Below are 15705 nucleotides of genomic sequence, written 5' to 3' on the forward strand. Positions count from 1 at the left end.
AAGAAAAAAAAAAAGAAAAAAACTCAGTATATGTAGTTTCTACATTTACTTGATAAAATAAAACTTACCGTTTCTTTCACTAGTAGTTCAACGAGCTCTTGATCTACCTCTGCAGCTTCTTGCCCCCAAATGTTTTCCAAATTGGGCTCTTGAGATTCTTGCATTGGAAAGGCTGGACCTGGCTCTTCATCATCACTTGCTAACTGTTGGTCTTCAAACTCTCCTAGAGGATGGGCAGGCTGAGGAGAAGAGGGGCCTGAAATCCCACCTTGCTGGGGTTCCGGCCTTGGAAAAGCGGGCCCTGGGAATTCATGCTGAAACAACAAGCGGCCCAGTTCTGCTTCAGGCTGCCGTTCCTGAGGAACAACCTGGTTTGTTATTTCACGGGGCTGTTGGTTCAGAGACTGGAAGTAAGGATGATCTAACCAGCAGTCTTCTTCGATGGCCTGATCATCTGCTAGAGCAGCTGACTCTCCTAGATTTGATAACAGCTCTGTCTCTGAGTCTTCGGATGACTGGTTCTGAGTTTCCAAAGGATCACTTTCTGTGTAAAGAAGGCTACCTTCTTCCAAGATGATGACTTTCTGCTCTGATCTGGGGTTGACAATGTCATTTGCTGCTTGGTTATGACTCGGTCCAGGCTTGGGTTCTCTTTCTGTTTGGCCACTTGGCTTAGTGAATTCAGAGATTCCAGGAGGCCCAAGATCCAGAAATTCACCGTAGTCATCCTCAGAATCATCCTGTGCCCCAGAATCAAACAATGGGTTGTTACACACTGAAAAATAGCTGCTCTTATCTGATTCAAATGCTGCTCTAGACTTTTTAGGCCTTTCTTCTCCCAACCTTTTCAGATCTTGCCACTGGGCAGCTGGTTTGATGAGATTGGGTTGTGATCTCTGAGGTTTATTTGTCTAAGAAAAAATGAAATTTTAATAATTCAATTTCTTTCCTATGCCTATCCCTCCTTATGTACTTATATTGAGCTTCCGAGATAGGACAGGAAAGAAACAAAAACACCCTCTCCCTTAACAATACCTATTCTTTACATTTATCTTAACACTGAAATTTGATTACACTATATACTATCTGTAAGAATCAAAGTAGTCATTCATAGATTAAAGCTTGAGATATAGTTTGAATTATAATTTATTTTTATTTTTGAGACACAGTTTTCCTCTGCTACCCAGGCTGGAGTGCAATGGTGCGACCTCGGCTCACTGCAACCTCTGCCTCCCGGGCTCAAGCAACTCTTGTGCCTCAGCCTCCCAAGTAGCTGGGATTACAAAAATGTGCCAATATGTCCAGCTAATTTTTGTGTTTCTAATAGAGATGGGGTTTTGCCATGTTGGCCATGCTGGTCTCAAACTCCTGGCCTCAAGTGATCCGCCTCCCTCAGCCTCCCAAAGTGCTGGGATTACAGGCATGAGCCAGTGAACCCAGCCCTGAATTATAATTTAATCTGAGACCACTAAAACAAAAATAACTCCACAGCAGATACAACAATGAAAGAATGCTAACACATCAGAAGAATAAGAAATGTTCAAAAAACATATTAAAAAATCTAAATCTCATTAGTAACTAGCAAAATGAAAAATTAAAACAAAACAGTATTTTTTTCCCTGTAAGACTGGCAAACTTTTAAATTAGATAATACCAAGCATTGGTGAGGATGGTGAAAAATCTTTTTTTTTTTTTTTGAGACAGAGTCTCGCTCTATCGCCCAGGCTGGAGTGCAGTGGCATGATCTCAGCTCACGCCAACTTCTGCCTCCCAGGTTCAAGCAATTATCCTGCCGCAGCCTCCGAGTAGCTGGGATTATAGGCGCACACCTCTACATCCAGCTAATTTTTGTATTTTTGTTAGAGACAGGTTTTTGCCATGTTGGCCAGGCTGGTCTTGAACTCCTGACCTCAGATGACTGGCCCACCTCAGCCTCCCAAAGTGCTGGGATTACAGGTGTGGGGCACTGCGCTTGGCCGATGTGTGAAAATTCTTATACTATCATTTACTGCTGGTGAATTTAGGAGAGAAATTTGGCACTATTTATTAAAATAAAAAACGTAGGCCAGGTGTGGTGGCTCATGCCTGTAATCCCAGCATTCAGGGAGGCCAAGGCAGGCGGATCACGAGGTCAGGAGATCGAGACCTTCCTGGCCAACATGGTGAAACCCCGTCTCTACTAAAAATACAAACATCAGCTGGGCGTGGTGGCGTGTGCCTGCAATCCCAGCTACTCGGGAGGCTGACGGAGCAGAATTGCTTGAACCAGGGAGTCAAGAGGTTGCAGTGAGCCAAGATGGTACCACAGCACTCCAGCCTGGAGACAGAGCGAGACTCTGTCTCAAATAAATAAATAAATACACAAATACATAAATATAAATAAAAAATGTATGTCTGTCATCATTTTTTCATACTGTTCTATAAACTCTATCTAAAAAGGGCATATACAAGAATATTCAGCATAAACAGAAAAAAGCCTAGAGACATTGTGAAGTTTGTCCCTGAGTGAATGGTTAAATAAACTATTACTTATTTGTTCTACAAAATACTCTACAACTGACCCCTACCAAAAAAGAGGTAGCTCAGTCTGTACTGAAATGGAAAGCCTCACTAAGAAATGCCATTAAGTGAAGAAAAGCAAGCTGCAAAATCATACACAGAATGATTCCATTTACTTAAAATATGTCAATAAGACACAAACAAAATCATTTCTAAAAGTATGTATATGTACCCACATGTATATACACATGGATACATACAAATTCAAAGAAAAGACCTGGAAGGATACATGCTAAACTGGTAACAACAGTTCCTCTGGGAAGTCCCTAGAAGAAAGGAGATGGTGAATCTCAGGCTTTAGGGTGGGTCCCTGAGGACTACGCCACTGAAGTAAGGGCCAAGCTGGAAATACCCTGGACCTCCCAGGAACTGAATCCCAGCGTGGAAAGTTTAACTCCCTGAATGTGAGGTGCTGGTGCTCTTACTCTTCTTCAAGAAACCAATTAAGATCCTCTATAGAGAAACAACATCATACAGAATCCCAAAGTTTTCGTATACAATGACTTACACTCACTCAAAAATAACTAGGCATACAAGAACTTAATGCAGCAACAGAAAATCAAAACAAGAGAAGTAACAGACAACAGAAACAAATATACAAGGGTTTCACACAGTGAAATTAACAACATGAATTCTAAAGTAACAGTTAGCATGTTTAGGGAAATCAAAGACTAGATTGAGAACTGCAGCCAAGAAGAAGAATCGAACGCAAATTACAGAATGGAAAAATACAATAACTAATACAATAACTAGAAATACAATAACTAATGCTATATATGGATATATAGCATTTTAAGTAAATACAGTTGAAGAGAGAAATTAGTGCATTGAAAGCCAGGTCAGAATAGCCATAGTAAGGCATAGACAAAATGGAACATTAGGTAAGAGAACACGTCAAGAACAAAAAGGTCTTCAAAACACATAACTGGAGTTGTAGAAGAGAAGAAGCTGTTTCTTTGGTAGAGGAGGAGGAAGGAAAACAAGGGAGGGAAGGGAAGGAGGGGGACACATAATGGTTAGTTCAAATAACCATTCAAACTAAAAAAGGGAAAAAACATAAGAGTCACAGATTAAGACAAAGTAGAACAACAGTCTGTTTTGTTTAATTCTATAGAATATATTCAAAACCTCAAAGAATACACTGGTTCTGAAGACTCTAAAAAACAAACAAACAAACACACAAAAAACAACCCTCGAAGAAATAAAGAAAACTTCTGGCTAGGCACGGTTGGCTTATGCCTATAATCCCAGCATTTTGGGAGGCTGCGGCAGATGGATCACCTGAGGTCAGAAGTTTGAGACCAGCCTGACCAACATGGTGAAACCCCATCTCTACTAAAAATACAAAATTAGCTGGGAGTGGTAGCGCATGCCTGTAATCCCAGTTATTTGGGAGGCTGAGGCAGCAGAATCACTTGAACCTGGGAGGCAGAGGTTGCAGTGAGCCAAGATCGCGCCATTGCACTCCAGCCTGGGTGACAGAGCAAAACTCCCATCTCCAAAAAGAAAAAAAAAAAAGAAAACTTCTAAACTTTTTATGAAGTCAGAATCATGCTTATCAAAAAATAAACATGTCAAGGATATCATATGTACACACAAACCTACGGGCCAATCTCCACTTACAAGATCTACAAAGAAAATACTAATATTAGCAAATGGAATCCCCAGCAGCACATTACTACTACATTACAATGCCACAACCAAGGGGAGTCTTTTCAAAGACAATAACTTACCAACTAAGAGGTCAAGGAAGAAAAACCACATGACAATCTCTGTAAGATGCTGAAATTGAATGTAACAGAATCCTACATTCACTTCTAAAAAAATTTTTTTAAGTCAAAGTAAATGACTAGTTCCTTAACATAACTAAAGAAATGGTATCTAAAGCAAAAAGGCACCATCACACTTAATGAAGAAACATTAAGTATTCCCATTTATGTCTGTGGCCATTCGTGCTCTTCTCTATCAACACTATTAAAATTTCTGAGGAAGTACCATAATATAATTAGACACGTGAAAGAAGTATAAAAATTGGAAAGACAGATCAGATGCACGTTTTCAAGAAATTAAGAGTCAACTGAAAAATCACTACAGATAATAATGGTAAGGTGATTGAGTATAAAATTAATATAAAAAGCAACAAGGGCGGGGCACGGTGGCTCACGCCTGTAATCTCAGCACTTTGGGAGGCTGAGGTGGGTGGATAACTTGAGGTCAAGAGTTAGAGACCAGCCTGACCAACATGGTGAAACCCCATCTCTACTATAAACACAAAAATCAGCCGGGTGTGGTGGCACACACCTGTAATCCCAGCTACTCTCGGGAGGCTGAGGCAGAATAATTGCTTAAACTCGGGAGGTTGCAGTGAGCCGAGATCACGCCACTGCACTCCAGCCTGGGTGATAGATTGAGACTGTCTTTAAAAAAAAAAAAAAAAAAAAAAAAGAGCAATGAGAACACTTACTCTCCATTTTGGAATGAAGCATCACCTGATGCTAGACTCACAATAAAGACAGTTGAGATCCTTACACTAAATTTGTTGTAATTTTGTCCTTTGACAGGTCTGGCAACCCAAAGGGACAGAGACTATTGATATCTTGAGGTAACTCAAGGAACACAGGAAAAACAGCTAACTCCCTTTTTTGTGGAGTAACGTTTTCCTCATGGAGCTGCAAGTGTCGGAAGTCCTTCTCAGGTCTGAGCTCTGCTGTCTTTTTAGCACCTGGTCTCTTTGACTTTGAGGGTACCAAGGTTAGGCTGCACTGTGAGAGAGCATTTGACTTTGCAGTACCTAGGGTTAATCTGGGCTATGGCAGGGCACAGGACTTTTGGGAATGTGGGGGCTCACAAATCACTGGCAATAACTGTATTTTTTGCTCCCTCTTTGCAGAGGTCTTTACGGCTTGAGTCAAGCCCCCAAGATTATGGCCAGACAGAAATGTGGGTGCAACTCCATTTGCTGCTAGCATACAGGGGTGCAGTTTTAAAGCTAACTGATACCAGCTGTGTTGAGTGCAGGGAGGGTATAAACTCAGGCTTTTGGAATCTGTGGGTATGTGGATTCCTTTTCTTGCAGGCTTAGGTGAGGGAGGCCTCAGGTGTCTTGACTGAGTCAGATGGAAACTGCAAAGTGATTGGCTACGTAGGACATCTTGGAGCCAACGTCATCCCGGTCCTGAGATATACAAGGTCCAACAAAAAAACAGCATCCCTAATTTCTAAAAATTGGAGTACTCTGCCTTCTGGTAGTCTTGCCTTTTCATGTATAAAACTTCTGGCTCCAGAAGCTACAAATAGTTACACAAGTGGCAAAACTTTACCAAAAATAATTCAGAATTATGATGACCATGATGTGGAATGTTCCAGATGAAAAAGAGTGTTCATCCAAGAAATTCACTTGAATCCTAAGACTCCAAATTACACGGAGAGAACGAGATTCTTACTGGCATTCAGAAGCCTCAAAGAGACAACAGAATTCTAAAATAGCTTTTTTGAAAGATTAACTGCAAAAAGCTAATGAAAAACTAGAAACTCAAGATTACCTCCCACACCAAAGACAGATAAACTAATGTAACTCCTACTGCTCCCATTTTACCTGAATACTGCATCTACTCCTGAATATTCACAGTCTACTAACTCTGAGTTGCCTTTCTTCTCTGAAAAGAACAGTTGAACTGTTTCCTTATAAAACAGAACAACCTGAAAATGTAGCATGAAATTCCTGACTTACATGCTATGGATAAAAACAGGTCATAGTTTAAAAATGTCCTAAACCTAGGGAAGACTTTCAGACATTTTTTAAAGAATTCAGAGTCTTAATTATAACTTATGATCCTAGGATACCTGACTTATTACCAGCTAACACATGGTGGGACCAGGGGAAGGAGAGGGAGTAAAAACGGATAAAAGCAGCAGAAGCAGAATATTATTTTCCTGAGGATGATATTCAGGACCTGACAAGTACTATCCAGTCTACTTATGGGCCAGGCAAAGCCTGAAATATCAGACGTGACCCTTAGAAAGCCATTTCCAAAATGTTTCAGCTCTACGGTGTTATCTGAAAGCAAAATAGATGCCCCTTTATAAACTAAGACAGATCCTAAGGTTTTGTCTGTTTTTTAAAAATTAGAGACAAAGGTCAAGCACGGTGGCACACACCTGTAATCCTAGCTACTCTGGAGGCTGAGGCACAAGAATCACTGAATCTGGGACGTGCATGTTGCAGTGAATCAAGATTGCACCACTGCACCCCGGCCTGGGTAACAGGAGACTCCATCTCAAAAAAAAAAAAAAAAGGGAAAAAAAAAAGAAAAAATAAATAATAACTAGATACAAGGTCCCAGGCTGAAGTATAGTGGCACAATCATAGCTCACTACAGCCTTGAATTCCTGGGCTCAAGTGATCCTCCTGCTAGGCCTCTCAAAGGACTGAGATTACAGGTTTTGAGCCACTGTGTCTGCCCTGACCCTTAAGGTTAAGGAAACAAAAATCACCTATGAGGTCAGGGTTCAGGGTGACTGGTATAGCAACTCTCTAAATTCCTATGCTCCAAGAAAAACCAAACTGTTGCTAAGCTCCCTACCAATAGGGGGTATCAGGCAAATATCAGACCCCTCCCTAACTCTGATTTACAACCCAGAAACCCACTACAACTCTTAACACGGACAGAGGACTGGCCTTACAAACGTCGTTTTCTGATAAACTACTACATATAGATCTTAAACCAGTTTCTGCCAGCTTATAGAGGCTGCACACAAACTGTCTTTGTGCCCTACAGTTCACCTTTTGAAGGAAAAAGCCAATTCCACCTCATTTTAATGCTGAAACTCTACCCCAGGGAAGCTCTGGTTAGTCTTTGGCAGCCCTGAAGTCAGTAACTCATTAAGAAACAAGCTAAATTCCGAGTAGCTGCGATTATAGGTGCTCACCACCATGCCCAGCTAATTTTTGTATTTTTAGTAGAGACGGGGTTTCACCATCTTGGCCAGGCTGGTCTTGAACTCTTGGCCTTGGCCTCCCAAAGTGCTGGGATTATAGGCATGAGCCACCGTGTCCAGTTTCTTTATGATTTTCTTAACCTTTCCTCAGCTTACTTTATTATAAGAATGCAGTATATTTTATACACACATACACACACACACACACACACACATAATATACTAACTAAAGCATGTTAACCATGTTATTGGTCAACAGTATGCTATTAGTAGTTAAGTAGTTATTAAGTAGTACGAAGTAGTTAAGGCTTTGGTCAACAGCATGTTATTAGTACTTAAGTTTTTGGGGAGTCAAAAGTTATATGCAGATTTTAAACTGCACAGGGGTTGACAACCCTAACCACCATGTTGTTCAAGTGTAAACTGTATTTGAAAACTGGCAAATAAAGAATTTTAACGAAGGCTATAAGATCTGCTTCTCTGTGTCTCCGTGTCTATATATGCGTTATGTGTGTGTGGTATTTCTCTACCAAAATATATGAGAGAACTCTGATAACTGGTTTAAGGAAAAAGCAAGCCCTTCAATCTTTTATCAGAAAAACAGGACCTAACTCCAATGCCTTTTAGTTCACGTGACTTAGGTATTTTTGGTAAGTAAGACCATTTGGAAAACAGCTGTGTTCTGATCAGCAAAAATGCCCATGTATTTTTTTTTTTTTTTTTGAGACAGGGTCTCCCTCTGTCATACAGGCTAGAGTGCAGTGGCGTGACCTTGGCTCACTGCAACCTCCATCTCCTGGGTTTAAGCGATTCTACTGCCTCAGCCTCCTGAGTAGCTGGAATTACAGGCACGTGCCACCATGCCTGGTTAATTTTTGTATTTTTAGTAGAGACGAGGTTTCACCATGTTGGCCAGGCTGGTCTCGAACTCCTGACCTCAAGTAATCCACTTGCCTCGGCCTCCCAAACTGCTGGGATTACAGGTGTGAGCCACCACGTCGGGCCTATATGGATGTTTTTTATATTCCAAGATTATATAAAGTTCCTAGAAATCTGATATGTCTTGGTATAAATGCTATCAGTCATAATTTTGGTTCAGAAATAACTAAATTTCCTTGTCAACTGTGTCATTATAATGAACTCTCATCAGGTTTTTAACCACAGCCATTTTAAGTCTCGCTGTCCACAGTTATTTTGTTCTGACACTTTCTGAAAGCTCTTTGCAAGCAATTATAATCCTAAAGTGCTGTGTGTTCAAAGATGTATATGCGAAAAATGAAATAAACTCTGACAAATATAAGTTTGAGTTCGTACTATCGGACTAAATATCCAAAATTCTAATGAAGAAACTAATGGATTTGTGTAACTGCTAACCAAGATCAAACAGCAAAAATTAATTACATGAGACTGAATTGATAAAAGAACAATCATGGGTTTTTATGGCTTATTTGAAACATTGCTGGTTCTTTTAATGTTTTGTTTTCCAGATTTAAGGAAACTTTTTTCTTTCAAGGTTATTATAGCTTATAGCAATTTGGTATACTTTTATAATAAACATAAAAATATTTGCTTTTCCTCCCAACAGGATCCCTCCAGAATTTGCAAACTATTCATGAGTATTCTTATTTTTATGGCAATATCATTATTTGCATATCTGTCCTTTTAATAAAAGGACACAACTGGAAACTGGTTATGTTACCAAGGCTTTGACTGGAATGCCATATTTCAAAATGTGCAAACAATGCCTGGCTTTAAGCGTTCCCTGTCTTACAGTGAGTAAATCTGTCTCTTCCTGGCAGGCTCAGGAACCTCCAGATGCTGGATACAGCACACAAAGACTAATGTCTGCCCTGGTTTGGTTTCCTAGCAGAGATATTTTTTAAAGACCAATTTGACATTCCTCATCAAAATTTCCAGCAAAGCAAATTTAAATATGTGCTTTCAAATATGTGGTTAGTCAGGCAAACTGGTCTTACTGTGATTATCGTTGGTAGAAATGGGAGTGACTTAGAGAGGAAAATTACATTTCAAAAGAAAACTCCAGTATGCCTGTTATTTAGATTGCAGCACTGTTCATTGAGTTTTTATTATCTACCTGTACATAGCACTGAATTCTGAATTTTTAGTTTTCTCTAATATCTGGCTACGACTAGCCAATGAAGGAGAATTGCTTAGTTCCTGAAGCCCTATAAGCTGAAGCTGGACAAATCTATGTAAATCGCAAGGAATAAGTCTCATGCCTAATGCATGGGCCACACAGAGTTCACTAGGATGGCCAATGCCACAACCAGAGACATTCACAACAGCAAACCACATCGGAGCAAGACTCCCCCTCATAATGTAAGACTCTTACTCTCCTTAATCTTTCTTTACTTATGCCTCTCACGTGGCAGGACAACGTTGCAGTGAAAATTTCACCATCAGTAGTAGCTTCTGCAGGTAACCTGCACTCCCCGCTTTAATTTAACCCAGTCATGGGATGCGAGATTACCTACTAACTCAACAGAGAAGAATCTGTGCAGTTGATGGCGCTTCTTGCTGCACACAGATAAAACACAGCAGGTATTGCAGAGCAGACTACTTGGTTAAAACAAGGTAGACTCCTTGTCTAGCTATTTGGTTTTAGTTGGGGCCCTAGCCGAGGAGCATCCTCCACCCAAACTCTGGGTATTACCCTCCTTAGAGTCCTAACAGCAGTCTCCTTGGTGTGCTGTGCGCCCTCAGAAAGTTTTAAATGTTTCCATACAGCTACCTGTCAAATGCCAAACGGTCTTTCTCCAGCTGGAACAACAACAACAACAAAAAAGTGTGATAATGAGGACACCAGAACCTATAAAGTATATGCTGGGACCAGAAACCCAAAATGATGGTAACTGAGAGTGGCACTGATGCCCGAAGGTTTGGTCAGGTCCTGGGTGAAAGCCTAACAAAAAGGGAGGAATTGTTAAATAAAAATTATAGGAGGCCACTGTTTTGGACTAAGTGTGTGCACTAGACCCCAAAAGACCAGACTAAAACTCAAAACGGAAGCATCCATGTAAGTTTCATACTACCAAACCTAAACCTGGGAAGTTCATTTGATCTTCTTAGAAATTGAAAGAAAGAGTGAACAACAAGTTTCTTAAACAGGGCAGTTTAAATCTTCACTGGGAATCATAATGAATTTCCCTCTGCTTTAATCCTTATACAGGAAAGGTGGCCTGAAGCAGCCTGATGTTAACTCATCAGTTATTTTTCTCTTTTCTGTCTCCCTGTCCCAGCCTGACAAGAAAAGTAACTTTGAAAGGACTTTGCTTCTGCTCTCTTCAGCCCTTCTTTGTCTATAAAGCCAACTACTTCTCCTCAGCTCAGTGGAACACCTACTGAATTTTATGGAAGGAAGTGTTCCTTGGTTCTGAACCACAATAAAGCCAACTGGGATCTTTAAACTTAAAAAAAAAAAAAAAAAAAAAAAAAAAGCAACAGATTTGTAGTTTAAAAAAAACAGTTTAAAAGTACAATGAAAGGGCCGGGCATAGTGGCTCACGCCTATAATCCCAGCACTTTGGGAGGCTGAGGGGGGCGGATCACAAGGTCAGGAGTTCAAGACCAGCCTGGCCAAGATGGTTAAACCCATCTCTACTAAAAATACAAAAATCAGCCAGGCGTGGTGGCGGGCGCCTGTAATCCCAGCTACTCGGGAGGCTGAGGCAGGAGAATTGCTTGAAACCAGAAGGCGGAGGTTGCAGTGAGCCGAGATCGCGCCACTGCACTCCAGTCTGGGCAAAAGAGCGAAACTCCATCTCAAAAAAATAAAAAAAATGAAAGTACAATGAAAGAAAAGATGTCAGTCACAAAAGCAACAGAAAATATAAAATAACCAAGAAAAACAAAAAATGCTTAAGATCTATATTAAGAAAAATTCAAAATGCTTTCTGGCTGAGGAATATTAAAGAAGTCTTGACTATATGAAAAGACAAAATTTGTTCTTGGTTAGAAAGAGCAGTATCATAAAAATTGCTCTATAAATATAACAGGAAGATTTGTTTTGGATTACGCAAACTGATTATATACGTATCTTTATTTATATTTTGGAACTAAAGAAGTTGATTGTAAAATCCATATAAAAATTTAAGTCCAAGAATATCCAGGATGATTCTGAAAAATGTGGGATAATATGGAAAGAATAAGGCCAATCCAACAGTAAGATACACTATAATGTTGTAGCAATGACAACAGTGGAATTTGGTGCATTAATAGTCAGATGGAACAATGGTGCAGATATTCAATCCAGAAACAGACTGAAACATACAGCTTCTAAATCTAAGGGTACATGAGGTAGAATGGAAAAGGGGCTGTTCTCAGAACGAGTACAAGAGGTGCTGTTCTACAACAAGGCCCACAAGAGTGGCTGAAAAATCAGATCACCAACTTGCAATAATATTTCATTGTAAGTTTAAAGAAAACTCACTTCTGTCAGGATGACATCATCATCCAGGTCCTCTTCTTCATGCTGCTGAGGAGCTGGGGTGACCAGCATTGGAATCCTTTCCTCATCTGAGGAGTCAGATATGGTGATGGGCCCATCTCTGAGATTGATCCACTCTACAGGAAAGCAGAGAACACTGTTACTGGGAGGTTGGCACTATCACATCCAACTCTTTAAGTTTGTCCTGACAGGGGTACAGCCTAAAGCCAACTTCATGGCTACTAGTGTAACGTACCTCCTCAAGCAGCCCACGCACTTAAGCATTAAGAGCCGTGTTTCTATGCTGACTTTTGCCAATAACACATTTTGGGAACTGCTAGAGAACATCTAACAATTACTATGCTCAAGATTATCAACTTTTTCTCATACTAGGTTGGAGAAATCTGTTTACAAAATTTTCTTGACTGCCAATTTCTTTAAAGTGAAATAATGGTCTCCCAATCCATCTCTATTCCTCCTGGGAATAAATGTCTATTTTATTTAAATTGTTTGGTCTGAAAAAATTATCACTCAAAAAATAGTAAAATTTTAATTGTTTAAAATATTGAAATTTGCTCATTTTAAACACAAACTTTCAGAATCATTTAAGCAAACCTATTTCAATGCTTTAGTCAAGCACCCATTTAGCATCTATGACAGTCAGCAATTTAACTTTCCAAGTTTCCTTTAAAATATATATAATCTAACCATCTAAATGTAGTAATTCTATTCAAGGTTTTTACTTCCTTTTATCAATTTGAAAACAGGCCATGTTTGATATGAATTACTGGGTAACACAAACTGGTATTTTTTCCTGTCTAGTTCCATGGGAATATCAAAGGTTAAGAGGGACAATTTTAAAAAAAAGCATTGGCCGGGAGCAGTGGCTCACGCCTGTAATCCCAGCACTTTGGGAGGCCGAGGTGGGTGGATCATGAGGTCAGGAGTTTGAGATCAGCCAGACCAACACGGTGAAACACGTCTTTACTAAAAATACAAAAATTAGCCATGCGTGGTGGCGCATGCCTGTAATCCCAGCTATTCAGGAGGCTGAGGCAGGAGAATTGTTTGAACTCGGGAGGCAGAGGTTGCAGTGAGCTGAGATTGCAACACTGCACTCTAGCCTGGGTGACAGAGTGAGACCCCATCTCAAATTTAAAAAAAAAATGCATTAAGTGACCTAAAAGAACAGAAGAAGAAAGAGAAAGAAACGAAATGAGGCACCTCATCACTGCAATTTTTGAAATTCTTCCATTAAAGTTGTAATGTTTTTCTTTTATGTGGTGTGTGTGTGTGTGTGTGTGTGTGTGTGTGTGTGTGTGTGTGCGCGTGCGCGTGTTTGTCTGGGACAGGGTCTTGCTCTACTGCCCAGACTGCAGTACAATGGTGTGATCATAGCTTACTGCAGCTTCAACCTCCTAGGCTCAAGCAATCCTCCCATGTCAGCTTCCCAAGTAGCTAGGACAACAGGTGCACACTACTTTGAACAGTTACTTTAAAAAAATTTTTTTTTTGTAGAGATGGAGTCTATGTTCCTATGCTGGCCTTGAACTCCTGGCCTCAAGTGCTCCTCCCACGCCGGCCTCCCAAGAAGTCACTGGGATGACAGGCATGAGCCACCATGCCTGACTTAATTGTGGATTTTTAAGGATGAGGAGTTGCCAAGCTCCTCACTTAGCCATTTCAGAAGACACATGCTATGGGGGATCATTCTGAAGAGATACTGAGCAAAGAAAAGCTCTAGCCATTGGTACATGAGGCACAGGAGTCAAGAGAGAAAACGTACACCACTGAAAATGGCCATAGTGAATAACACCCCTGCACCCGCAGGAAATTGTAGATTCCTCTCTTGAAGAACTGACCCAAGAAAAAGACACACAATCTTGGTGTACCCAATGAAAAAGTTGGTTTAGGCTGGGCATGGTGGCTCACGCCTGTAATCCCAGAACTTTGGGAGGCCTAGACAGGCAGATCACTTGAGGCCAGGAGTTCGAGACGAGCCTGGCCAACATGGTAAAACCCCATCTCTACTACAAATACAAAAATTAGCCGGGTGTGGTGGCATGCAACTGTAATCCCAGCTACCTGGGAGATTGAGGCAGGAGAATCGCTTTAACCTGGGAGATGGAGGCTGCAGTAAGCCAAGATCATGCCACTGCACTCCAGCCTGGGTGCCAGAGCAAGACCCTATCTCAGGCTAAAAAAAAAAGGAAAGAAGGGAGGGAGGGAGGGAACTGAAGGAAAGGAAGGAAAGGAGAAGAGAGGAGGAAAGGAAGGAAAGGAGGGAAAGGAAAGAGGGAGGGAGGGAGGAAGGAAAGAAGGAAGGAGAAAGGAAGGAAAGAGGAAAGGAAGAAGGAAGGAAGGAAGGGAGGGAAGGAAGAAAGGAAGGAAGGGAGGGAAGGATGAAAGGAAGGAGGGAAGGAGGGAAGGAAGGAAGGAACCTATCACCTTATAATAAAGTCCAGTGTTTGACAAGATACCACACAACACACCACATGTAAGGTTCCAATTAGCTTTTCAAAGTATACTTAAAAAAAAAATTGAAAGAATAACACAGCATGGTCTATAAATCAAGTGTACAAGCTCTATGAATTAATACAAAAGGGCCATCTGTGTATAATCACCACCACAAGGTCAGGAAATATTTCTAGCACATTAGTAGCCCCCTTGTGCTTTCTCCCAATTTCTGCTCTCCTTCGTCCTCAAAGGGAGGATTTCTAATTGCGCAGATAAGTTTTGCATGTTTTTGAGTATATATTCTTCTCTTTCTTGCAAATAATGTTTGAGATACATCCATACTGCATGCTGTTATAATTCTTTGTTGTATATAATCAACTATACGAATATAACATAAATTATTCCTTCTTCTGTTGATAGACATTTGAGTTTGTGGCAGTTTAGGCTACTGTGGATAATGCTATTGTGAACATTCTTGTGCAAGTCTTTGGTGTACTCATTTTAGTTGGATACATTCTAGGAGTGGAAATGCTGAGTCATGGGGTAAGCATATGCTCCGTTTTGGCAGATAACACTAAACAAATTTTCCAAATTGTACCAATTTACACTCCCATCTGCAGTGTAGGATAGTATGTTGCTTCACGTCCTTATAGGAACACAATCATGCTAATTAATTTATATACTGTCTATAGATTCTGATATGGTTTGGCTGTGTCCCCACCAAAAATCTCATCTTGAATTGTAATCCCATAATCCCCACAAGTCAAGAGCGGGACAGGTGGAGGTAATCGGATCATGGGGGCAGTTTCCCCCATTCTGCTCTCGTGATAATGAGTGAGTCTTGAGGTGTCCGATGGTTTTATATGCACTGGCACTTCCCCTGCTTGCACTCACTCCATCCTGCCTCCTGAGAAGGTGCCTGCTTCTCCTTTGCCTTTCGCCATGACAGTAATTTTCCTGAGGCCTTCCCAGCAATGTGGAACTGTGAGTCAATTAAACCTCTTTCCGTCATAAATTACCCAGTCTCAGGCATTTCTTCCTAGCAGTGTGAAAGCAGACTAATACAGTTGCTTTCATGCTACAATGGTATAGCTGAATAGTTGCAACAGAAACCACATGGCCCGCAAGGCTAAAATATTAACTATTTAGCTCTTTAAATTTGCTGAGCCCTAGTTATCTTGGTTCCCTGCAACCTCCGCCTCCTGGGTTCAAGCGATTCTCAGGCCTCAGCCTCCTGAGTAGCTGGGATTACAGGCTTCCAACACCACGCCCGGCTAATTTTTGTATTTTTAGTAGAGATGGGG

The 15705-nt window shown here is 40.8% G+C and overlaps 1 protein-coding gene across 6 annotated transcripts in view; it reads right to left on the reverse strand.

Moving 5' to 3' along the window:
• Positions 1 to 15705, reverse strand: part of RNF216 (ring finger protein 216) — a 166920-nt gene that overhangs the window by 125878 nt on the left and 25337 nt on the right. For 3 of the 6 annotated variants that reach the window (XR_008625936.1, XM_034963601.3, XM_003819766.4), the window contains exons 3-4: positions 11948 to 12081; positions 69 to 911 (exon numbers count right to left, since the gene is read on the reverse strand). Coding sequence is in view for 4 of the 6 variants with exons in the window: in XM_034963601.3 (XP_034819492.1) it covers positions 69 to 911; positions 11948 to 12081 (977 nt within the window). In the remaining 2 variants the exon portion in view is untranslated. The remainder of the gene's footprint in view (positions 1 to 68; positions 912 to 11947; positions 12082 to 15705) is intronic. The other 3 variants (XR_008625937.2, XM_063605612.1, XM_003819765.4) reach the window with 1 other exon arrangement.

Source organism: Pan paniscus, chromosome 6, assembly GCF_029289425.2.
Source record: "Pan paniscus chromosome 6, NHGRI_mPanPan1-v2.0_pri, whole genome shotgun sequence".
Classification (NCBI taxonomy): domain Eukaryota; kingdom Metazoa; phylum Chordata; class Mammalia; order Primates; family Hominidae; genus Pan; species Pan paniscus.